Source organism: Hemitrygon akajei, chromosome 11 (assembly GCF_048418815.1).
Source record: "Hemitrygon akajei chromosome 11, sHemAka1.3, whole genome shotgun sequence".
Classification (NCBI taxonomy): Eukaryota; Metazoa; Chordata; class Chondrichthyes; order Myliobatiformes; family Dasyatidae; genus Hemitrygon; species Hemitrygon akajei.
In genome coordinates this window covers 167,425,650-167,449,817 of record NC_133134.1, presented here as the reverse complement: position 1 = coordinate 167,449,817, position 24,168 = coordinate 167,425,650, and the positions used below count along the sequence as shown (strand labels likewise).

The 24,168-nt window shown below is 44.2% G+C and overlaps 2 protein-coding genes across 11 annotated transcripts in view; one reads left to right on the top strand and one right to left on the bottom strand.

Moving 5' to 3' along the window:
* The window catches only part of LOC140736254 (syntaphilin-like), a 60,935-nt gene extending 45,215 nt beyond the window's left edge, over positions 1-15,720 (top strand). For 8 of the 9 annotated variants that reach the window (XM_073062185.1, XM_073062192.1, XM_073062187.1 and 5 more), the window contains 4 exons: positions 1,588-1,658; positions 6,023-6,232; positions 7,919-8,068; positions 10,063-15,720. In XM_073062185.1, coding sequence (XP_072918286.1) covers positions 1,618-1,658; positions 6,023-6,232; positions 7,919-8,068; positions 10,063-11,026 — 1,365 coding nt within the window. In that variant the 5' untranslated portion in view covers positions 1,588-1,617 and the 3' untranslated portion in view covers positions 11,027-15,720. The remainder of the gene's footprint in view (positions 1-1,587; positions 1,659-6,022; positions 6,233-7,918; positions 8,069-10,062) is intronic. The other variant, XM_073062193.1, reaches the window with a different exon arrangement.
* Positions 15,721-19,117: 3,397 nt separating this feature from the next.
* LOC140736256 (syntenin-1-like) overlaps positions 19,118-24,168 on the bottom strand; it is a 32,788-nt gene continuing 27,737 nt past the window's right edge. For both annotated transcript variants that reach the window (XM_073062194.1, XM_073062195.1), the window contains exons 8-9: positions 21,580-21,671; positions 19,118-19,672 (exon numbers count right to left, since the gene is read on the bottom strand). In XM_073062194.1, the coding sequence (XP_072918295.1) occupies positions 19,621-19,672; positions 21,580-21,671 (144 nt within the window). In that variant the 3' untranslated portion in view covers positions 19,118-19,620. The remainder of the gene's footprint in view (positions 19,673-21,579; positions 21,672-24,168) is intronic.

Below are 24,168 nucleotides of genomic sequence, written 5' to 3'. Positions count from 1 at the left end.
AAGTCACACCTCGTCCTCCTTCACTCGAAAGAGAACAGCTAAACCTTTTTTCATAAAACATGGTAAATTTCCCCTCTACCATCCTTTCTAAAAAAGTGAAGTGGCCAGAATTAAACACAATATTCTAAGTATGGTCTAACCAGAGATTTATAGAGCTGCAACATTGAACTCTTGAACTCAATCCCCTGACTAATGAAGGGTTTTCTACATCTTGATTAAACATCCCACTGATTGAAACAAAGCAGTCCCAGGCAATGTACTCTTTGCATTTGGCTGAAGCTCACAGTCCGGTTAAATCTTTACAAATTTTTTCAACATCTTTTCTCCCGGATATAGCTGTACAAAGCTTTGATCCAAAGGTTTCAGCAGCATTTAAAGGAAAAGTCTCTTAAATATCCCTAATCTATCTGTTCTAGTCTCACCCATGCTGAAGCTAGAAAGCCAGCATAGTCATAGAGCACTGATGATGGCTGGATCTTTGCTTGTGAAGATCAGTAGGGAAGAAGAGTCCTCAGGAGCGACAGCACAATCATTGGTGACTATAGAGGCACCCCTTCTTGTCGCTGTATGAGGTTTCTCTTCCCGCCAGCACTGCATAGGTTTATAGTGAGGATATGTGCATGGACCGATTCCACTCTTTAGCCCAGGGGACATTCCACAACGGCACAGTGAGCTGCGGTGATTGCAACGAACACAAGGCTGTAGGTTGAGTATCAGAGTTTTCCTTCTCTTAGACAGACTGCCTGCCAAGCCTAATGAGTCCCATCTACCCAGGTTGGGAATTGGAGTTGTCCTTCTCATAGGCTGGCTGCCAACCAAGGCTGATGAGCCCAGCCTGCCCACCCAGTTATATACACTCAGTCACGCCATGACATAGCAAACTCAGTAATAACAGGCATGCCACCTGAAGGCATTGCTATGGCAGTAGTGTAGGAGACACCATATGCGAGTGACCTCCTGCATGGCAAGTCTAGCCGTAGTCTTGCAGCAGTCACTACGTCTGGAAAGGAGAGGCTATGGAAGATGCTTCACCATCCTTAAGTGAGTGGGACTTCCATCCCAGGGCTCACCCATTTCCCATGGAGCCCTACAGTGCAGAAACAGGCCCTTTGGTCCACCTATTCTGTGCTGAATTGTTATTCTGTCTAGTTCCATCCACCTGCACCTGGCCCATAACCCTCCACAACCCCTATGTAATTGTCCAGTCATCTGCTAAATGTTGCAGTTGAACCCGCATCCACCACTTCTACTGGCAGCTCGTTCCACATTCTCACCTCTCTCTGAGCAAAGAAGATTCCCTTAAATATTTCATCTTTCACCCTTAACCAATTACCTCTAGTTCTAATCTCACCCAACATGAAGCTGTAATGGTTCTTGGAGCAGCTAATGTACTGTTGCCTAGAACTTTGTGAGAAGATCAGGCACTGTGAGGGTGAGATATCGGCTGTCCATTGAGAAGGAAAAGAGAAGGGGCGATTAGAGGCAAGAGATCAGGTGATGATGAGAGATATCCAGGGCTGGTAACCCTAGAGGACCTCTGGCTGTGGCTCAAGGAGGATTTTCACTGTGGATATCTTGCTTTTCCAGGTTGTCTGGTGGTTCCCGACAGTGACCCCCATGTCAGGATCAGGAAGCAGAAGACCTTCAGCACCACGGAGGTAGGCAAGACCACCACTGGTACTGCTTGCAATGGTCTCAGTGAAGTGGACAATCCACAGTTGACTGATGGAGATCGTGAAGGAGGTTCAGAAGGATCTTGGGGTCCACGTCTGTAGACCCTTCAAAGTTGCTGAGCAAGTTGATAGAGTGGTCAAGAAGGCATATGATGTGCTGGCCTTCATTAGTTGGGGGATTAAGTTCAAAAACCACAAGGTAATGTTGCAGCTCTATAAAACCCTGGTTCGACCATAAGACAAAGGAGTAGAATTAGGTAATTTGGCCCATTGAGTCTGCACTGCCATTCAATAATGGCTGATTTTTTTTTTTCCCTTCTCAGCCCCACTCCCCAGCATTCTCCCCATAACCTTTAATGCAGTGTCCAATCATGAATCTATCAAGCTCTGCCTTAAATACACCTGAGGGTGCGTCCTCTTGTCCTAGACTCTCCCACCATGGGAAATATCCTTTCCACGTCTACTCTGCTGAGGCCTTTCAACATTCAAAAGGTTTCAATGAGATCCTCCCTCATCCTTCTAAATTCCATCGAGTACAGACTTAGAGCCATCAAATGTTCCTCATATGATAACCCTTTCATTCCTGGAATCATCCTTGTGAACCTCCTCTGACCCCTTTTCAATGCCAGCACATCTTTTCTTAGATAAGGAACCCAAAACTCTTCACAATACTCATGGTGAGGCTCACCAGTGCCTTGAAAGGCCTCAGCATCATGTCCTTCCTCTTGTATTCCAGACCTCTTGAAATGAACCACAGACTCAACCTGCAAGTTAACCTTCAGGGTGTTCTGCACAAGGACTCCCAAGTCCCTCTGCATCTCAGATTCTTGGATTTTCACCCTGTTTAGAAAATAGTCCACACATTTATTTCTACTACCAAAGTGCATGACCATGCATTTTTCTACATTGTATTTCATTTGCCACTTTCTTGCCCATTCTGCTAATCTGTCTAAGTCCTTCTGCAGCCTACCTGTTTCCTCAACATTACCTGCCCCTCCTTCAATCTTCATCTCATCTGCAAACTTGGCAACAAAACTATCTATTCCATCAGCTAAGTAATTTATATACAGCATAAAAAGAAGCAGTCCCAACACTGACCCCTGCAGAACACCACTAGTCACTGGCAGCCAACCAGACAAGGATCCTTTTATTCCCACTCGCTGCCTCCTACCAATCAGCCAATGGTCTAACCGTGCCAGTAACTTTCCTGTAATACCATGGGGTCTTAACTTAGTAAGCAGTCTCATGTGTGGCACCTTGTCCTAAGCCTTCTGAAAGTCCAATATTCACTGCATCCCCTTTATCAATCCTACTTGTAATCTCCTCAAAGAATTCCAATAGGTTTGTCAGGCAAGATTTTCTCTTAAGGAAACCATGTTGACCTTGTCCTGTGTCACCAAGTAGTCCATAACCTCATCCTTAGCAATTGACTCAACATCTTTCCAACCATTGAGGTCAGGCTAACTGGTCCATAATTTTCATTCTGTTGCCTCCCTCTTTTCCTGAAGAGTGGAGTGATAATTGAAATTTTCCAGTCCTCTGGCAGCTTGCCAGAGTCCAATGATTTTTGAAAGATCATTAATAACGCCTCCACAATCTCTACCGTGACCTCTTTCAGAACCCTAGCGTGTAGTTCATCTGGTCCGAGTGACTTATGTACCCTTAGGTCTTTCAGCTTTTTGAGCACCTTCTCCCCTGTAATAGTAACTGCACTCACTTCTTTTCCCTCACACCCTTCAACATCTGGCTCACTGCTAGTGTTTTCCACAGTGAAAGCAGATACAAAATACTCGTATAGTTCATCTGCCATCTCCTTGTTTCCTGCCATTATTTCTTCGGTCTCATTTTCTACCAGTCCTATATCCACTCTCATCTCCCTTTTATTTTGTACATACTTGAAAAAGTTTTTACTATCCCCTTTGATATTCTTTGCTAGTTTATTTTCATGTTTAATCTTTTCCCTCCTATTGATTCTTTTAGTTGTTCTCTATAGATTTTTAAAAGCTTCCCAATCCACTGTCTTTCTGCTAATTTTTGGTTTGTTGTATGCCCTCTCTTTTGCTTTCACATTAGCTTTGACTTCCCTTGTCAGCCACTGTTGTACTATTTGAGCAGCAGCAGCTCAATGAAATATATAATCTAGCAGAGAGAAAAATAATAATAAAATAAAACATAATAATAAATAAGTAAATCAATTACATATATTGAATAGATTTTTAAAAAATGTGCAAAAACAGAAATACTGTATATTTTTTAAAAAGTGAGGAAGTGTCCAAAGCTTCAATGTCCATTTAGGAATCGGATGGCAGAGGGGAAGAAGCTGTTCCTGAATCGCTGAGTGTGTGTCTTCAGGCTTCTGTACCAGTGAGAAAAGGGCATAATGACAAACTGCTCAAAAAAGCCATCTCATAGGCATTCAACAAACTCGCTTTCTTGAAATCAATTACCAGTCTGATTTTTCCAATTGACTTGCATGTTGAAATCTTCCATGACAATCATAACATTAAACCACACTTAGAATATTGTGTTCAGTTCTGGTCACCTCATTGTCTGACCCATTGGCCTTCATCAGTCAGGTTACCGACTATATGTTTTGCAGTTGTAAAAAATGTTGGTGAAGCTACACTTGGGGTTTTGTGTACAGTTATAGGAAAGAGGTTATTAAGCTGAAAAGGGTGCAAAGATTTGTGAGAATTTTGCCAGTACTCAAAGGCCTGAATTATACAAAGAGGTTGGGCAGGCTAGGACCTTATTCCTTGAAGTGTAGGAGACAAAGCTGTGACCTTGCACAGGACTGTATAGCGTGGGTGGGAGGGTGGAAAGGACATTGTTTTGTTGCTTGTTGTATTCTGTGATGTTCTGTGGACATACTCTATTGGTGCCAGAATGGGTGGCAACACTTGTGGGTTGTTCCCAGCACATCCTTACATTGTTAATGCAAACGATGCATTTCACTGTATGTTTCGATGTGCTCATGATAAAGAAATAAATAAATCTACAAATGAATTGCTCATAGATAAACAAAGTTAAGTCATTAGGTAAATACTATAGGGTACAGTACAAATTATTTGGTGACACTTCAGATGCGATGAGGTAGGGAGATCCGAAGCCTGCTGGTCTGAGGGAAGAAGCTCTTTACCATCTTGAAATCTTTATCTTTATGCATCATGGTCTCTTGCTTGATGGTAGAAAGTCAAAGAGGATGTTGGATGGTTGGGTGGGATCCTTGATAATACTAAGGGCCCTGCATATCTGATAACTGTCCCCAGTGGATGGTAGAGAGACCCCTATAATCCTCTGCTTTTCTCTCAGTCCTCTGTAGGGAGTGTTAGTCTAATGCTCGGCTGCTCCCATACCAGATGAAGATGCAGCTTGTTGGGACAATCTCAATGGCTTCATTCCATGTCTCTACCTCGAGGTTTTGTCAGTGGTTTCCTGTTACCATAGTAACACAATCCATATCAATATTTACTAGTTATTTAGTCCTCACTGTTCTTTCCCCTACAACAGAAAGGTTTAGAGGTATATTGGCCAAACATGGGCATCTTGTTGCATGGACGGGTTGTGCCGAAGGGCTCAAAACTTTATGAATCATTTTGTGTTATTTTTGTATAATCTGCAAGTTTGGGGTGTAGCAGTTAGTGTAACACTTCTACAGTGTAATTTCTCTCCATGTCCATGTGAGTTTCCTTTGGGTGCTACGGTTTCCTCCCACAGTCCAAGGATGTACGGGTGGATAGGTTCATTGGCCACATGGCTATAATTGGGCCAGAAGGGCCTGTTACTGTGCTGTAGCTCTAAATAAAATAAAGTTGGTGGGTTTTGGTTCAGCTTATTTAATTTTTTATTTAGAGATATTGAGCGGAGTAGGCCGCCCCCAGCAACCCCTTATTCAACCGTAGCCTAATCATGGGACAAATTACAATGAGCAATTATCCTACCAGCCGGTACATCTATGGACTGTGGGAGGAAACCAGTGCAGCCGAAGCAAACCCACACATTCCACGGGGAGGAGGCACAGACTCCAGACAGAGGACGCTGGTATTGAACTCCGAACTCCGATGTATCAAGTTGCACCCAGTATTTTGTGGTATTTTTGTGTAAGCTGCAAGTTTGAGGTGAAACAGTAATGTACAGTTAACGTAACACTACTACAGCACCAGTGACCCGGGTTCATTTCCCACCGCTGTCCCCATGTCCGCTTGGGTTTCCTCCCGCTGTCCACTGATGTACGGGTTAGGAGGTTAATTGGTCACATGGGTGTGGTTGGCAGTGGCCCAGAAGGACCTGTTACCGTGCTGTATCTCTAAATCTAAATCTTCTGATGGTCGTCTCTCCCCTACATCCAGTCGGGGCCTCCACGGAAGAAGAGGCTTCTCCTCCCTGTTTAAGGCGGCGTTGGCCCCTGCGTCGGCGCCGCACGAGACACAGCCCCTGCTCCGGCCCTCCAGACGCAGCTCCCCGCCTGTTGGCCCACGAGACGCCTGCACCGCATCTTCCCTCAGCAGCAGCAGCAACTCCGGTTCCTACAAGGGCAGTGACAGCAGCCCCACACCCAGGTAAGCGGGAGGGGCACCGCTCAACCCCTCCAACAGGGCAGTTCACCCACCACCCATGCAGCTGCTTTCTGCAGGTATGGGTCAGAGCAGACGCAATAAATGCATTGCATAGGCTGCAGCTGGTGCGCAGATAGGCAGCAGCCATATCTCCTGGGCACTTCTGTAGTTCTCGATTCAGAATCAAGTCAAATCTCACTGAGGGATTCTGATCGGAGACTGTAAGAGATTAGCTTTATTTGTCACATATACGTTGAAACATACAGTGAAATGCATCGTTTGTGTCCGTGTCCAACGGAGTCTGATGATCTTGCTCGAAGCAGACCACGTGTCGCCATGAACTCAGCAGGTGAACTGCCCTGTTTGGCACCAACATAGCAAGCCCACAACTCACTAACCCTAACCTGTACATCTTTAGAACTTGCGAGGAAACCAGAGCACCCAAAGGAACCCTACATAATCACAGGGAGAACACACAAACTTGCTTACAGAGGATGCTGGAATTGAACTCCGAACTCTGACACCCTGAGCTGTAAAAGCATTGTGCTGACCACTACATTACCGTGGTGGCCTAATCTTGCTGCATCTTTGAACTTACAATTCAAAGTCCTTGACCCATAGCTCCACCTGCATCAAACTGAATAAGCGAGTGGGCGACCTCAAGGGCATTGAGGTGGCGCCTGTCCCCTCCCACCACTCCCTGCCCTTTGGGATGGACTGTCCATTAGAAGGTCTCAGCTTCTCGGCCTGGCCTGGGCCATCACTGGGCACAAGGGAACTGCCTGCAGGCCACCCTTTGGGACCAGGGCATCCACACTGACCGTATCACCCAACGACCCAACCTGAAGGTCATTCCTAGGAGAGTGCTAAGGTCCGATGCCTGCAGCCTTACCTCGGAGGGGGAGGCCCTGAGAACCTGGGCCAACCAAATGACCCTGGATAAGAGGCTGATTGATAGGCAGTTATAGGGGTCAGTAAGTTAATTGGCTGCTGGAACTTATTTCTCATGTGTAGCTGAGTGAAAGAATCTGGGGATAGGTCTTGGAAACATTCGTTCTTTCATTCATTTATTTACTTGGGATACAGTGCAGCAATCTCCCGATTTAACCCGAGCCTAATCATGGGACAATTTACAATTACCAGTTAACCTACTAACCAGTACTTGTTTTTGGATGGGAGGAAACTGGCTCACCGGGAGAAAACCCACACATTCCACAGGGAGGACATACAGACTCCTTACAGATGGTGCCGGGGGTGATCTCCGAACTCGTGACACCCCAAGATGTAATAGCATCATTCTGCTACTGTGGTGCCCTAATATGGAAAGTAAATGTTACAGGAAAGAACGACTGTCCTCTTCTATCAGATTCCTTTATCTTCAGCCCTTTACTTCCACGTTTCACCTCCCAGCTTCGTACTTCATTCTCCCTGCTGTCCTCACCCACTTTCCCCTCACCTAATCTCACCTGTCACCTTCCAGCTTCTTCCATCTTTTCCAGTCCTGCAGAATGGTCTTGGCTTGAAAGGTCAGCTGTTTGTTCCTCTCCATGGCTGCTCCCTGACCTGCTGAGTTCCTCCAGCATTTTGTGTGTGTGGTTCTGGATTTCCTGCATCAGCAGAATCTCTTTTTTAAAACCTTTGCAGCCTGCTTCCCGATCTCACAGTTTTTTTTCTGAACTCCCCTGGCAGACGATCCAGTAAGTATTCATCCTGCAGTGAGAATCACGGCATCAAACCCCCAAGCCCGGAGCAGTACCTGACACCTCTACAGCAAAAGGAGGTCTGCATCCGACACCTGAGGGCAAAGCTGAAGGAGACAGAGGAGAGGCTGGATGAGAGGTACTGTTCGGAGGGCCACAGCTGGGACACATCCTGGAACACATGGCTAATGGCAGGATCGTTAGCATTGTAGAGGATCAGAGGGATCTTGGGTCCACATCCAAAGTTGCTGAGCAAATTGATAGGGTTGTTTAGAAGCCATATAGTACTGTGCAAAAGTCTTGGGGGGGGCGGGGGGCGGGGAGGGTGTGTGTGTGTACTTTTGTGCAGTACTGTATTTGTCAACATGGAGTGAAGAGTGAGTTTGTAGATCTGGTTTTGCAAAGGATGTTGGGAATGGCAAGGGTGGCGTGTGGGTCAGGAGGCAGAGAAAGAATGCTAGCGGTGGGATGGCATGGGTGTAGGTACACCCAACCCTGATGCACCAGGCAAGGTCATAAGATTCCAAACAATTAGTTTATTGAGCATTAAGGAATGTCTCTCTGGTGCTTCCCACTCCCTCCCCCTCACTGTTCCCTTCCCACTCTCAGTCCACAATAGTGACTCCATATCAGAATCAGGTTTATCATCACTCATATGTTATAAAATTTGCTTTTTTTGTGGCAGCAGTACAGTGAAATTCATAAAAATACTACAGTGCTGTACTGTGCAAAAGTCTTAGGCACTCTAGCTATATATACATATGTGCCTAAGACTTTTGCACAGTACTGTATATTGTGTTGGCCTTCATTAGTTGGAGGATTGAGTTCAAGAAGTGTGAGAGAAATGTTACATCTCTATAAAACTCTGGTTAGACCACACTTGGAGCATTATGTTCCATCTGGTCACCTCATTGTAGGAAGGATGTAGAAGCTTTACAGAAGGTGCAGAGGAGATTTAGCAGGGTGCTGCCCAGATTGGAGAGCATGTCCTATGTGGATAGGTTGAGAGAATTAGGGCTTTTCTGTTTGGAGTTAAGGAGGATGAGAGATGACTTCAATGAAGTTCATAAGAGCCTTTCTCCCTGGGCAGCCTTGGTCGAGGATATATCCTTTAAGGAGATTGGAGGAAAGTGTAGAGGAGATGTCAAGGGTAGATTTTTTACACGGAGAGTCATAAGTACCTAGAAGCATGAGCAAGGAGTATGGAGGCCTTCAGACCCAAACCATCAGGTTTAGGAACAATTATTACCTTCAGCTACCAGGCTCCTGAACTGGAGGGGATAGCTTTACTCACCACAACTCTGAACTGATTCTATGACCTACAGACTCACTTTCAAGGACTTTACAGCTCATGTTCTCAGGATTATTTATTTGCACATTTTTCTTCTTTTGTACATTGGTTAGTTTGTTAATGTATCATGTTTAGCAAATTATGTTGTATTTAAAGAAAATGGAAGGCTATTTAGGAGGGAAGCGTAAGATTAATCTTGGAGAAAGTTAAAACTTCTCCAACCTCAACTCTGAATTAATTCCACCACCTATGGACTAAATGCCAAGGACTCAACAACTCATGTTCTCAGTATTATTTATCTATTTATTGATTTTTTTGTGTATGTGCAGTTTGTCTTCTTTTGCACATTGGTTATTTGTTAGTGTTCCTGTATAATTTTTCATTGATTCTACTGTATTTCTTTGTTCTATTGTGAATGCTTGCAGGAAGTTGAATCTCAGTGAGATTTACAGGAAGATGTTTCCTGCTTGGCATTGCGGCCTGCCATACCTCCAACAGTGCCCTTAGGTCAGCTGCAGGGTCATCAGCCAGGGACCACCATTCATGATAGTACTGGTACTTTGATAAGGAAGTTACTTTGAACTTTGAAAAGGTCGGCACAGTCTTGTGGGCCAAAGGGCCTGTACTGTGTTCTATGTTCTATTTCTTTATTTCTATGTGAATACCTGCAATAAAATGAATCTCAAAGTACTTTGATAATTAATTTTCTTTGAACTTTGAAAACTTTGAAATAAATTTATTATCAAAGTATGTATATGTCACTGTATACTTTGAGTGTCAGGCTGAGGGGATGCATACAGTCGGTGATGGGCAACTGATGGGGTGTCCTGTGGGTTTGACAGGGGCATCGAGGTGGAGGACCTGAAGATGCAGTTGTCACGGATGCAGGAGGACTGGATCGAGGAAGAATGCCACCGTGTGGAGGCCCAGCTGTCACTGAAGGAGGCCAGGAAGGAGATCAAACAGCTGAAGCAGGTGATCGAGACAGTGAAGAACAACTTAGTGGAGAAAGACAAGGGCATCCAGAAGTACTTCATTGACATCAACATTCAGAACAAGAAACTGGAGACCTTGTTGCAGAGTATGGAGTTGGCCCAGGATGGGGCTTCTCAGTCCACCTCTGGCTCCCCGGCCAAATCCCTGACCCGAAGCTCGACCTACACCAAGCTGAGTGAGCGGGTGGGTGACCTCCAGAGCGCTGAGGGTTTCCCGGCTCCTCACCACAGCTCCCTGGCCTCCGGGATGGATCGTACCCTGGAGGGTCTTAGTTTTTCGGTCCGGCCTGGGGCATTGTTGGGCCAGGAGCCCGAGGGAGCTGCCTGCAGGCCTGGCCCCCAGCAGGTTGCCCTTCGGGACCAGAGTGTCCAGACTGACCACGCCGCCCGCCAACCCGACCTGGAGGTCATCGCCGAGAAGGTGCTGAAGTCCGGTGCCTGCAGCCCGTGTAGCCTCACCTCGGAAGGAGAGGCTCCGGAGATCCTCCCTGGCCAGCAGACGCTGGACACGAGGCTGGTTGATAGGCAGTCAGCCACAGGGGGGCTGGTGGAGATCTCGGGCCAGGCAGTGCCGGTGGAATCTGATGGCTGGCTGACCCACTGGAGCCACCACTACATTGTGGACCTGCTGGCGGTGACTATTCCGGCCGTCCCCACCCTTGCTTGGATCTTCAGCACACAGCAGGGCAGTTCTCAGCCCCTCTACAACATCAGCATGCTGCTGCGTTGCTGCTGTGTCATCGCTCTACATTCCTTGCGCCGACTGAACAACAGTCCACCTTCACCTCGCTGTCCCCGTTTCCCATCCTAGCTCTACCTCACCTCTGTCCCAGCTTCACCCTGTTGTCCACCTGAGCCCCATCACTGACCCATCATAGATCCCACCCTTCATTTTATAGAGATACAGGCCCTTCCAGCCCATTGCGCCCACACTGGTCAATTACACCCTTGTGATGAAATAACCTACTCACCTGCATGTCTTTGGACTGTGGGAGGAAACTGGAGCACCTGGACAAAGCCATGTAGTCATGGGGAAAATATTCAAACTTCTTACAGACAGTCGCAGGAATCGAACCCAGGTTACTACCGTGTCCCCACCGTAGACCTCCCCTGGGTCCCTTTCATTTTCCCTTCTCTAGTAGTCCCTCCCCATTCCTTACCCTAACTTGTCCCACTGGGTTCCCTATCCCAGTCCCCAGCCCTCTCCCCAGTCCCAGATGGTCATGATCAAATGGCAAGGCAGAATTGATGGGCCGAGTGAACCATCAGCTCCGATGTCTTATAGGATCTCTATCATTGCCTATCCAAGCTCAGTAGCTCTTCTTGATGTCCCGCCATCATCCAAAACCCCTTGACATTCATTCCAGCACACACCAACATTATCTCCCCACCCTCCCAAACCGTACCCCCCACCCCAATCCTCATTCACCTTCTCCATTATTTCAGAAACAATTTCATACCATTCCCATGCTCTGATCTGGCCCCTTGTATAAACATTAACAATTCATTCATATGCCCAAATATATAGAAATATGCATAAATATATATATGTATATATAATAGAGATAAATAACTAATCTAAATGAGTGTCTAAAGGATCTTATCATCACAAAACTCTTGTGACCATTTCTATCAGAGTTCATTGTTGTTATAATTAGTCAAAGACAATTCATCAAAGCATTTTTAATACGTTTCTGTCAATAACACATCTACAAACTGGCACCTTCACTCCGTTAATGCACTGGATCAGTTGCTGGCACTTGTTCCCTGTCATCTGTTGCCGATCTTCAATGATCCCTTTTAACCATGATCGATATCTGATTGTAGTTTGTAGACAATCTCTTCCCACCCTTTTTGTGGTGACAACCATATTTATATATTTATCGATTGTTTGCACATTTTTAACAACTTTACCTTTGTGACGTGTTTGCACTTTGCTGTGTTGCTTCTGGGAGGTGGAAGAGCAGGGTTTTTGTACTCCCAGCTGCCAGATCAGACTTGCTGTGAATCATCGCTGTGGTAAACCTGCCAATCTACTCAAGAAAGGAGATGGAATTCCTCCCACAATATATCTCAATCCAAAGCAATCTCTGGGCTCCTTCCTTGGCTCTGGCAAGCAGCCAGTGGTAGACTCGTGGCTTCTTATCACGGGAATGGTTTGAGGCTTGACAAAGATTCAGATGCGGATTAATTTTTCACATGCACAGGTTTCTTATCCACTGCTAAATCAGAATGTTGGATTACATTCACTGGGCTTGTTCTCTTGGGACATGAGAGACTACAGATGCTGCAATACAGAGCAGGACACAAAATGCCGGTGTTTGTGGACAGAAATGGACAGCTGATGTTTTGGGTCAGCTGTCCTTTGTAGATGTTGCCCAACCTACGGAGTTTCTCCAGCATTCTGTGCAATGTTTTGTATTCCTGGGAATATGCAAGAAGTGTTTTAAACTATAATAAAATCTCATCGTTCTACAGCACAGAAACAGACCCTTTGGCCCATCTGGTCCATGACAAAAAACTGTTATTCTGCCTAGTCCCTTTGATGCCCACCTGGACCATAGCTTCCCTACCCCTGTCATCCATATACATCCAGAATTCTCTTAAAAGCTGCAATCAAACCCTCATTCACCACTTCTGCTGGCAACTCTCATCACTCTCTATGTGAAGAAGTTCCCTCTTGGGTTCCCCTTAAATATTTTATCTTGCACCTTTAACCGATGACCTTTAGTTCTAGTCTCACCCAACTTCAGTAGAAAAAGCCTGCCTATCTATACCCCTCATAATTTCATATAGCTCTATCTACTCTCCCCTCATTCTTCTACACTCTAGGGAATAAAGTCCTAACCTATTCAACCTTTCCCTCTAACTGAGGACTTAAGCTCTGTCAACATTGTTGTAAATTTTCTCTACTCTTTCAACCTTATTTACATCTTTCCTGTAGGTAGGTGACCAAGACTGCACACAATACTCCAAATTAGGCCTCACCAATGTTTTAAACAACTTCAGAGTAACATCCTAACTCCTGTACTCAATACTCTGATCTGTGAAGGCAAGTCTACCAACCCTTGCTAACAGGTCAAAAGTGGTCAGGGAGCAGTAAGTCATGTGATCATTCAGCTTTGACACCCTTGCCCAAGTCAATTAATTTACCCTTGGTGATGATCCATTCCTTGTTTGGGAGATTTAGCTCATGGGTAGAAATCATTTAAGACCCGTGGAAATGGAATTGAGATGGATTCTGTAGGTAAGATTGGAAAGAATGGATTATCAGACTTTTTAATGAAAGTCTTAAATAGTTGGGGTGGTGGGGTGGAGATATGTCTCTACCAAAGGAGGTGTAGGACATTCCTTCCCTCTGCTAGCCTACCCTTGGGTAAGGTGTAGCACCTGCTTAGCACCCCACCCCCACCCCTACCCCTGATGAGGCTCACATGAAGCCACAGGAGCAGGTGGTGGGTGGATATATGAGTAGCTGGTGTATATCACAAGTCTTGGTTATGTGACCACTGGCCAAAAATCTGCTCCTATGTCTTATGGTCTTAAGTACTCTTAATTCAGGGGTAGAATTTTCCAACATTCTGTCCTGATGAAGGGTCTCGGCCCAAAACATTGGCTCTTTATTCCTCTCCATAGATGCTGCTTGACCTGTTGAGTTCCTCCAACATTTTATGTGTGCTGCTCTGAACTTCCAGCATCTCCAGAATCTCTTGTGTTTAAAATTTTCTGATGTGTTGTTTATAAATGTTCGGAGAGAAATCAATATATCACTGTTTAAAATTGCATTTTCACTATTACAGCATTATATTTCTAATTCTTTTTGTGGGATGTCGGAAGGATAGCATTTTTGCACCATCCCCCTGATGTCCCTGACAGAGGATCACATCGACCCATTGGCATTGGTTGTGGTGACGGTGTCATGTATTGAAATATTGAAACATTCACCACAGTAGAACATTGACACCTGGTCAGATGAGGGTGGATGTGTCCTTAGAAGTTGAATGTGTTCCTCACTTCCTCAATCCTAGTGGACATGCTCAAGTGTTGAGATCTTCCTTTGTTAACTTGGTGCCTGGTCTGGGAGGCTAGAGAACTGGCCAGAAGAGTGATCATAACATTTGGTAATGTCTTTGTTTTGTGTTTGGTTGAGTCTTGTTTATTACGTATGTGTGTGTGTCAATGTTCCCTCTATTTTTTTTCAGCTGTGCGGACTAACCATTGCTCTAAGCAGGAAATTTTTACGCGGCCTGAGAACTGCACGGCACTTTAAATGCTTTTTTTGTAATATGCATACTATGAATATTCAGAATGAGAATTGAAAAATCACATACTTTTGATTTTATTAATTGAAGAGTATAATGAAATACAGTACTACTATCCTCTCCTGTCAGATTCCTTCTTCTCCAGCCTTTGACCTTTCCCACCTACCTGGCTTTGTATATCATCTTTCATCTAGCCTCCTTCCCCTACCCCCATCTTTTTTATTCTAGCATCTTTCCCCTTCCTCCTTATTCCTAGAGAAGGGTCTCTGCCCAAAACATCGACTATCTATCGTTTCAATAGATGCTGCCTGACCTGCTGAGTTTCTCCAGCATTTTGTGTGTTGCTTTGGATTTTCAGCACCTGCAGACTTTCTCGTGTTTATAAAGAAAATCTTGCGTTTCATAAACTTTTAAACTTAGATGGTGTCGGTGCTCAGCAGGCGTTGGTTTATTAACAGTGAGATACTAACTTCCATTCTGTGTTTATTGTTACAATTTGTAACAGTGCTGTAACTTGAAACACGATGTAAATACGTTGAAGCTCTAAAATGTTTCAAAGTAAATGTGGTATGTTTATTTAGAAAATTTATGGATTGTATTGATTAATACATAATTACAGGATATTTCACAATTATATCAACATAAATTTCAAAATTATATGAACATAATTTCAAATCTAGATTAACATTATTCAAAAGAAAATTCCAGCTGCATGGTAACAAAGGCTATGTGCGTGGGAGAATTTCAGATACTGCATGGCTGCACACTCATGCAGCTTAGAGGGAACAGTAGTGTGTGTGTGTCGTTGTGTGTTTCTATGTGTGTGCACAAGAAACTGGGTGCCAGCTGTTGTTGAAGGTTTCTATGAAGCAGTCTAACACTGAACCCAGTGCAGTCTGACAGATAACTGAGGGGCTTCATCGCTGTTACTGTTTATCACTTGTACCACTGACTCTGTAGCATTGAGTATCCTGTACCTGAAATAAACACCTGAAACCTCTAGGCTCCTTGTCTAAGTGGTGCAGAGACAAAAACATCAAGGTATGTGAAATATTGTCAGGAAACACGAAGTATATGGTGAACCTTACCTTGGGAGAGGAGCTGTTAACCCAATGATGTTCAAGATGTTAATCCTTTTTATTCTGGCTTCAGAAGGTGTAAATGTTTGAGAGCTTGCCCCACAGCTTCAAGGGGAGCTTCTACCTTGCTGTTATAAAATGCAGGACATTCTGCAGTTGCTGAAAATCTAGAACAACATATACAAAATGTTGGAAGACTTCAGAAGGTCAGACAACATCAGTCCTGATGAAGAGTCTCTGCACAAAATGTTGATTGTCATTCCCCTTCATAGAAGCTGCCTGATCTGTTGAGTTCCGCCAGCAATGTTTTGTGTGTTCTCAAGATTTCTAGCATCTTCAGAATCTCTTGTGTTTATGATCTGCTGTTCCAATGCAAAGTCTTTTCAAGGTACTGTTTGGCTACTCTGGAGAAGTTTAAATTTTCCTTCCTCTCCTCTACCTTATTATTCTGGCTTCTTCTTCCCACTTCCTTTCCAGTCTTGATGAAGGATCTTGGTGCAGTGTCAGCTGATTTATTTTTCCCCTCCATAGAGACTGCCTGGCCTACTGAGTTCCTCCAGCATGATGCATGTTTTGCTCAAGATTTCTAGCATCTACAGAATCTCGTGTGTTATGGCTCCTCACATTTAATCTATTATCCTCTTAACACCTCACTATTTCAGATCCTAAATAAGACCATAGGGCATAGGAGTAGAATTAGGCCATTTGGTTCATTGAGTCTGCTCCATCATTCGAATCTCATTTAATTTATTATCCTCTCAACCCCATTCTCCTGCCTTCTCCCTATAACCTTTGACACCCTGACTAATGAAGAAGCTATCAGCCTCTGCTTTAAATATATCCAATGACTTGGCTTCCACAGCCGTTTGTGACAGTGGATTCCACAGATTCACCACTCTCGACTAAAGAGATTCCTCCTCATCTCTGTTCTAAAGGGACATCCTTAAATTTTGAAGTTGTGCCCTCTGGTCCGAGACTCCCCTACTATGGGATGAGGAGTAAATTCTTTTACCCAAGGGTGGTGATTGGCAAGGACATCAAGGGTTATGGGAGAAGGCAGGAGAATGGGGTTGAGAAGGATAATAAATCAGCCATGATGGAATGACGAGGCACTTGATGGGCCAAATGGCCTAATTCTGCTCCTGTTTCTTATGGTCTAAGAGGGTGAATTTTGGAGTTAATATGAGCAACATAGTCAGGAAAACCAATTAGACTGATTCCATAAGGTGCCACATAATCAGTTATTATATGGCACTTTTGTCTACACTCTTATAACTTGGATTGGAACCGTTATACAGACAAAATAATGCTGCAGCTAAGCCTTATGGTCTTCACCAGAGTGGGCTCTGTTGTGGACAATTTGTTAAAGTAATGCTCAGTGTTATGGGAAGCACAGCAGTTAGTATCACACTTACAGCGCCGGTGATTTGGGCTCAATTCCTGTCAGTAAGGAGTTTCATGTTCTCCCTGTGACTCTGCGGGTTTCCTCCACATTCCAAAGACGTACGGTTAGGGTTAGTGAGTTGTGGGCATGTCGCATTGGCACCTGAGCATGGTGAAGCTTGTGGGCTGCCCTCAGCACAATCCTTGGAACGTGTGGGTCGTTGATGCAAAACGATGCATTTCACTGCGAGTTTCTATGTGCACGTGACAAATAAAGCTAGTTTTTTTTGTGTTTCACTGATCAAACTGTGGTTGAAGAGATTCAGAAACAGGCATACAGTTACACTCAGCTAAACTGGAAGCAGAGTACATGCTCATCCTGTCAATGTGACAGTACTCTGAGGTTAAAAATCAGTTTCCTGTCTGTGGATGAAGAAAAGTCTGCCTCTCAGTGTTAAAGAGACTGTGTGTTTCTCTAGAGGTTTATCCTTAAACCAACCTCAACACGACAAGTTAGCACAATGTTGCTTGTGGGAGCTGTGTGTAAACTGGTCACTCTACCTCATTACAGCAGCAGTTTTACACTGTTGGTGATCAAGGGCTCTGAGAGAAACCCAAGAACACCACTTTGTAAAGAGTGTTATTCTTTATGGCCAACTTCTAGCTTCAAAGTTTGCCACCAGCCTTTCAAGAGGACTAGAATATTCTGCTCCTAAACCTACGGTGTAAGATGGTGCACAAGGTAAGGGGATATCACAAGGTGTCACATGAATCATATATATGTATTTATTTTTATTTATTGAGATACAGTGTGGTGGAACATGCCCTTCAAGCTGTATTGCCCAGCAATAACCCGATTTAACCCTTGCCTAATCACAGGACAAATTAACCTACCGATAAGTCTTTGGACTGTGGGAGGAAATCGGAGTCCCAGAGGAAACCCGCATGGTCACAGGGAGAATGTACAAACTCCTTAGAGGCAGTGGCGGGAATTGAACCCAGGTCTCCTGTACTCTAAAGCATTGTGCTAACCACTACACTAGCAGCGCTAGTGCCTTTGTCTTCACCAGTTTATAGCTTGGATTGGAACTGCTATGCAGACAAAATAATAGCAAACTTCTGGATATTTGTATGATTTTACTGATTAACCTGATGATCGTTCTGTTGAAGGGTCTCAGCCCGAAATGTCAACTGTTTATTCATTTCCATAGATGCTGCCTGACTTGCTGAGTTCCTCCAGCATTGTGTGTGTGTTACTCTGGATTTCCAACATCTGCAGAGTCTCTTGTGTTTATGATTAACATTCTGCTTTTTAACTACATTTAACCGTTACTTGGAAACAGGAACAGCATTTCACATGCGGCGATCCGGAATCCTTTGCCAAGAATTAGTTTTTGATGCGAGAGGATCAGTCAGCTTGGACAGGTATAGAAGAGGCCTGTGTGCAGTTTCTACTGAGTGCTGTGAGCCATTTCCCCCTGCCTTGCTGCTGGAACAGGCAAGTTTGTAAATGAATTGATTCCCTTTCAGTTATCGCTTCGGTTGGACCCTTTAACTTCCGAGACAGAAATCCCAAAGGTCAGTTCAAATGGCCAGTTGCTGGGCCTGTGACTTCAGCTATCAGGCAGTTTGCAATACCATTGATCATAGTACTGATTGTGTTCCTTTTTAACTAACAAATGTCATTGGTTTACAACAACAGTTCCCAACCTGGAGTCCACAAACCCCTTGCTTAATGTCCATGGCCCAAAAAAGTTTGCGAACCCCGGTTTACAATATGCAACATTCCACTTTAGTAAAATTAAGAGTTGTTAACCGTTCTTATTGGTTATTGATATTTGGAATATACTGGCATGGAAACACCAATGCCCAGGAACACAAAAGTCTACAGGAAGTGGTGGACGCAGCCCGGTCCATCACAGGTAAGGCTCTCCCCACCATTGAGCACATCTACAAGGAGCATTGCCACAGGAAAGCAGCATCCATCATCAAGGACCCCCACGATCTGGGCCATGCTCTCTTCTGCCTAATACCATCAGGTACGAGGTACAGGAGCATTAGGTCCACACCACCAAAATTCAGGAACAGTTATTACCCTACAGCCATCAGGCCCCTGAACCAGTGGGGTAACTGATTCCACAATCTACTGACGCACTTTCAAGGACTCTACAACTCATGTTCTGAGTAATATTTATTTAAAATTATTTAAATGATTTATCATCTTTTTACATTAGTTTGTCAGTCTTTGTGATACATAGTTTTCATAAAATTCTATTGATTTTCTTTATTTTCCTGTAAATGCATGCAAGAAAATGAATCTCAGGGTAGTAATATATGGTAACATATACATACTTTGATAACAAATTTACCTTGAACTTTGAACTTATTGGTTATTATGCTTGCAAACCTGTTCCCTTTGCGTTTTTAGCTGCTGATGGTCTGTTAAAGTTTGTCCATAATTACAGTAGCTAATATAATGTACTGAGAGTTCAAACACCAAAATAAAATGTCAGAGAAGTCCACAAGATAGCAGAATAAAGTGTGGATTAATACACAAACTTGATGTGGAGATGATTTTAAAAAAAGAGCAGAGATCCAATGGATTATTCCAGATAAAGTGGCAGAGAATATAGCTCCACACTTGATCTCTTGTGAGCAAATACTAAAACACCAGCTACCTCTTATACTTCTGGAGTGGAGTGATCCATCCGAGACACAAGACCAGAGGACATCCTGGAAGAACAACAAACACACCGTTATCCCTGCGTCACGTCAACACAAGTAACATTCTGCAATGGAGGAGGCATCTGATGGAGGTATGTAAAAATAGGGAAAAGATTGTTTGCTGTATCTTGCAAGGGCATGCAATGAAAGTGGGAATGTTTTGTACGGGATGCTGCAAGAGGTCAATGGGAGTGGGCAGTTTAAATGGTTCAGCACAGACTAGATGGGCCAAAGGACCTGTTTCTGTGCTGTACTTTTCAATGACTCTAAGAGGTAGTGGAGAAATTAGAAAATAAAGCAATACAGGCCTTTCGGCTCACAATGCTGTGTAAAGCTTTTAACTTGAAGATCAATCTAATCCTACCCTCCCACATAGCTCTCTTTCTTTCATCCATATGCCTCTTAAATCTTCCTAACATATCTGTTTCTAGAATCCAACACTTAACAGTGCATTCCACACATCCACCACTCTGTGGGGAAAAAAAACAAACTACCTCAGCTATTCCCCCCCCACCCCACCACCATACCTTCCTCCAATCAGCTTAAAAATTTTGTCCCCATGTAGTAGCCATTTCCACCCTGGGAAAAAGTCTGGCTGTCTATTCGATCTATGTCTGTTGTCATCTTATCCACTTCTGTCAAGTCACCTCTCATCTTCCTTCACTCCAAAGAAGATTCCCCTCATGTTCCCCTTAAACTTTTCATCTTTCACACTTAACCCATGACCTCTGTTGTAGTCCCACCCAACTTATTTACATCTAGACAAGTACTTGAATCACCAAGGCATTAAGGCCTTAATGCGGGCAAGTAGAAACATAGAAATCCTACAGCACAATACAGGCCCTTCAGCCCACAAAGCTATCCTTACCTTAGAAATTACCTAGGGTTACCCATAGCCCTCTAAATAGGGTTAGTGTACATTGCTACAAAGTGGTAGTGTACACAGGATGGACTGATGGGCCTGTTCAGTGCTATAGAACTGTAAATATGATTGACATTGCTTCATAAACTAGCACAGAGCACAAAGATATTAAGGACGTTGGTAGTAAGGAATGCAAATCCAATGTTAGCATTCATTTAGAGAGGACTAGAATAGAAAAACAAGGATGTAATGCTGAGGGGTTTTATAAGACATTGGTCAGACTACACTTGGAGTATTGTGAGCAGCTTTAGGTCCCTGATCTAAGAAAGGATGTATTGGCATTGGGGAGAGTTCAGAGGGATTCACAAGAATAATCCCAGGTATGAAAGGGCCAATGTATTATGAGCATTTGATGGCTCTAGACCTGTACTCACTGGAGTTTAGAAAACTGATGGAAGCTCTTATTGAAATCTATAGAATATTGAAAGGCCTAGATAGAGTGGATGTGGAGAGGTTGTTTTCAATAGTGGGAGAGTCTAAGACCAGAGGGCACAGCCTCAGAATACAAGAATGTCTCTTCAGAACAGAGATGAGGAGGAATTTCTTTAGCCAGAGGGTAATGAATCTGTGGAATCCATTGCTACAGACGGCTGTGGAGGCCAATGGGTATATTTAAAGCAGAGAAAGGTTCTTGATTCATAAGGGAACAAGCAGAAGAATGGCATTGAGAAGGATGACTGGATTGCAAAGCAGACTCAGTGGGCAAAGGGGATAGTCTTGCGGGGCATCTAACACAGCAAGAGAGAGCTGGAGAGTCCTAGGGCCTGGGTTTCAAAGAACAAGGCTCCCACTTTTTGTTTTTCACAATTATAGTTGGGGAAGGGGCCAGGAATGGAAGCATGGAGAAGCCTTGGAGTGTGGCAGTGCTAGTAGGAGTTGTAGAGATGGGGAGGATACGGGTGAGGACAGGGATGATAATACTACCCCTTGCACCTTCCCATACTATCCAACCACTGATCGGCTTTGTACCCAGTTTCATTGCTGGCTCACTCACTTTTTAACCATGTGCTCAAAGACAACAGTAGGCATGACAGTGAGGGTCACCGAGGTTCCAGCTGTGGCCAAAATATCAGCAACCTGAGAGTCCTGTGAAACAGAGAACAAAGATACAAGCCACATCTTCAACTCTGGACACCACAGCCATCAAATGCATAACACCACATTCAAAGATGTGCTGGGGGCAGTGACAGGGTTAAAACAGCCAGCACAGAACAGAAACAATGTACCAGAATCAGAATTATTATCATTGATGTACAGTTTAAAAACACAGGAGCAGAATTAGGCCATTCAGCCCATTGAGTTTGCTTCACCATCATGGCGGATTTATAATCCCTCTCAACCCCATTCTCCCGCCTTTTCCCCACTACCTTTGACACCCTGACTAATCAGGAACGTATCAACCTCCACATCACATACAGCCAATGACGTGGCCTCCACAGTAGTCTGTGGCAATGAATTCAACAGATTCGCCACCCTCCTCATATCTGTTCTAAAGGGATGTCCTATTTTGAGGCTGTACCCTCTAGTCCAAGACTCCCCACTTTTGGAAACATCCTCTCCACATCTACTCTATCTAGGTCTTTTGATATTCAATAGGTTTCAATGAAATCCTCAAGTCATACGAAAGGCATGTTGTGAATTTTTTTTGCGGCAGCGGTACAGTGCAATACTAAAATATACTATAAATAATAAATATATATAAAAGATAAATAAGTAGTGGAAAAAAGAGAGAAAAAAAAGTGATGTAGAATTCATGGGTTCTTGAGTCTGGAGAAATGAACATTTTGCACTGCCTTAATAGACATTCAGAAGTCATCCAGGGATAGTTAATGGTCTCTGGATTTCTCCAAGGACGTCAAAGTATAAAACAAGGAGATTAATAATGACTTAATCGATTGAACGGCTCATCAGGGTTGATTGATCACAGACATGCACACACATGCACACAGTGCTGGAGGAACTCAGCAGGTCAGGCAGCATTCTGAAAATTAACAATCAATGTTTTGGGCTGAGACCTTTCTTCAGGACTGGAATGGATGAGAGAAGATGCCAGAATAAATCGGTGGGGTGAGGGGAAGGACAAGCCGTCCGGGTGATAGGTGAAGCCAGGTTGGTGGTTTGGGGCAGGTTGGTGGTTTGGGGGATGGGGGGGGGGGAACGATGAAGCAAGAAGCTGGAAGATGATAGATAGAAAAGGCTGAGCTGGAGAAGAAGGAATCTTAGGAGGAGGGACACCAGGGGGAGGTGATTGGTGGGTGTGGAGAAGAGGTAAGATGCCGGCATGGGGAATGAAGAGGAGGGAAAAACATTTCTGTAAGTTGGAGAAATTGATCATGCCATAAGGTTGGAGGCACCCAGACAGAATGAGATACAACCTAAGAGAGACCTTATTGTGGCAGGAAAGGAGGCCACGGACCAGCAAGTTGGAATGGGAATGGGGTAGGAATTAAAATGAAACTCAGGCAGCAGCTATGGAGAAGAAAACATTGAAATTTTCCAATTTCTAAGCACAAGTCCTTTCTCTCTTCCCAAATGCTGATTGAATTGGTTGAGCTGTTTAGAATTTGACATTATAGTGAGAGTTTCCTGCCATAAATATTGCATTGTGTACAGTGACTGAATTCTCCAGTGACCAGCTCCTTGCATTGGGCTGGGTGCTAACTGCTTAATAAACTATCCCCTAGCAACACATAAACACAAGCCAAGAGAAAATCTGCAGATGCTGAAAATCAGAGCAACACACACAAAATGCTGGAGGAACTCAGCTGGCCAGTCAGCATCTATGGAAATGAATAAACAGTCAATGTTTTGGGCCGAGACTCTTCTTCAGGACAGGAGAGGAAGAGGGAAGAAACCAGAATAAGAAGGTGGTGGGGGGGGGGGGGGGCGGGGAAGGGGGTAAGAGGAGAAAGAGTGTGAGCATCTTTGAACCACTGGAAAAAGCGGTTCAGTAGCCAGACGGGATATAGGAGTCACTGACACTAGCAAACTGAAATAACAGAGTGCAGAAATCTACAGATTCTGTGCAATTGTAATTACAAACTCTGATCTGGAGTTATTACAGTTTGTGCATTGTAATCAATAGAGGAACTGCAAACACTCATCTCTGGTTATTAATGTCCTGAAGGACTGGGTCACCTGGTGCAGCAGCCCCACCTTGTGGCAAATGCAGAAAGCGCAGGTTCACAACCAACAGCGGTGACTGAACAGTGAAAAGCGTCGATATTTAGTGTAACACTATTACAGTGCCATCGACCTGGGTTCAGTCCCCGTCACTGTAATGTTGCAGCTGTATAGAACCCTGGTTAGAACACACTTGGAATATTGTTCTGTTCTGGTTACCTTATTATAGGAAGGATGTGGAAGTGTTAGAGAGGGTGCAGAGGATATTGCCTGGATTGGAGAGCATAGGTTGAGCAAGCTAGGGCTTTTCTCTTTGGATGGAAGAAAGATGAGAGGTGTACAAAATGATAAGAGGCATAGATCGAGTGGACAGCCAGACTTTTTCCCAGGGCAAAATGGCTAATAGGAGAGGGCATAATTTTAAGCTGATTGGAGGAAATTATGAGGGAGATATCAGAAG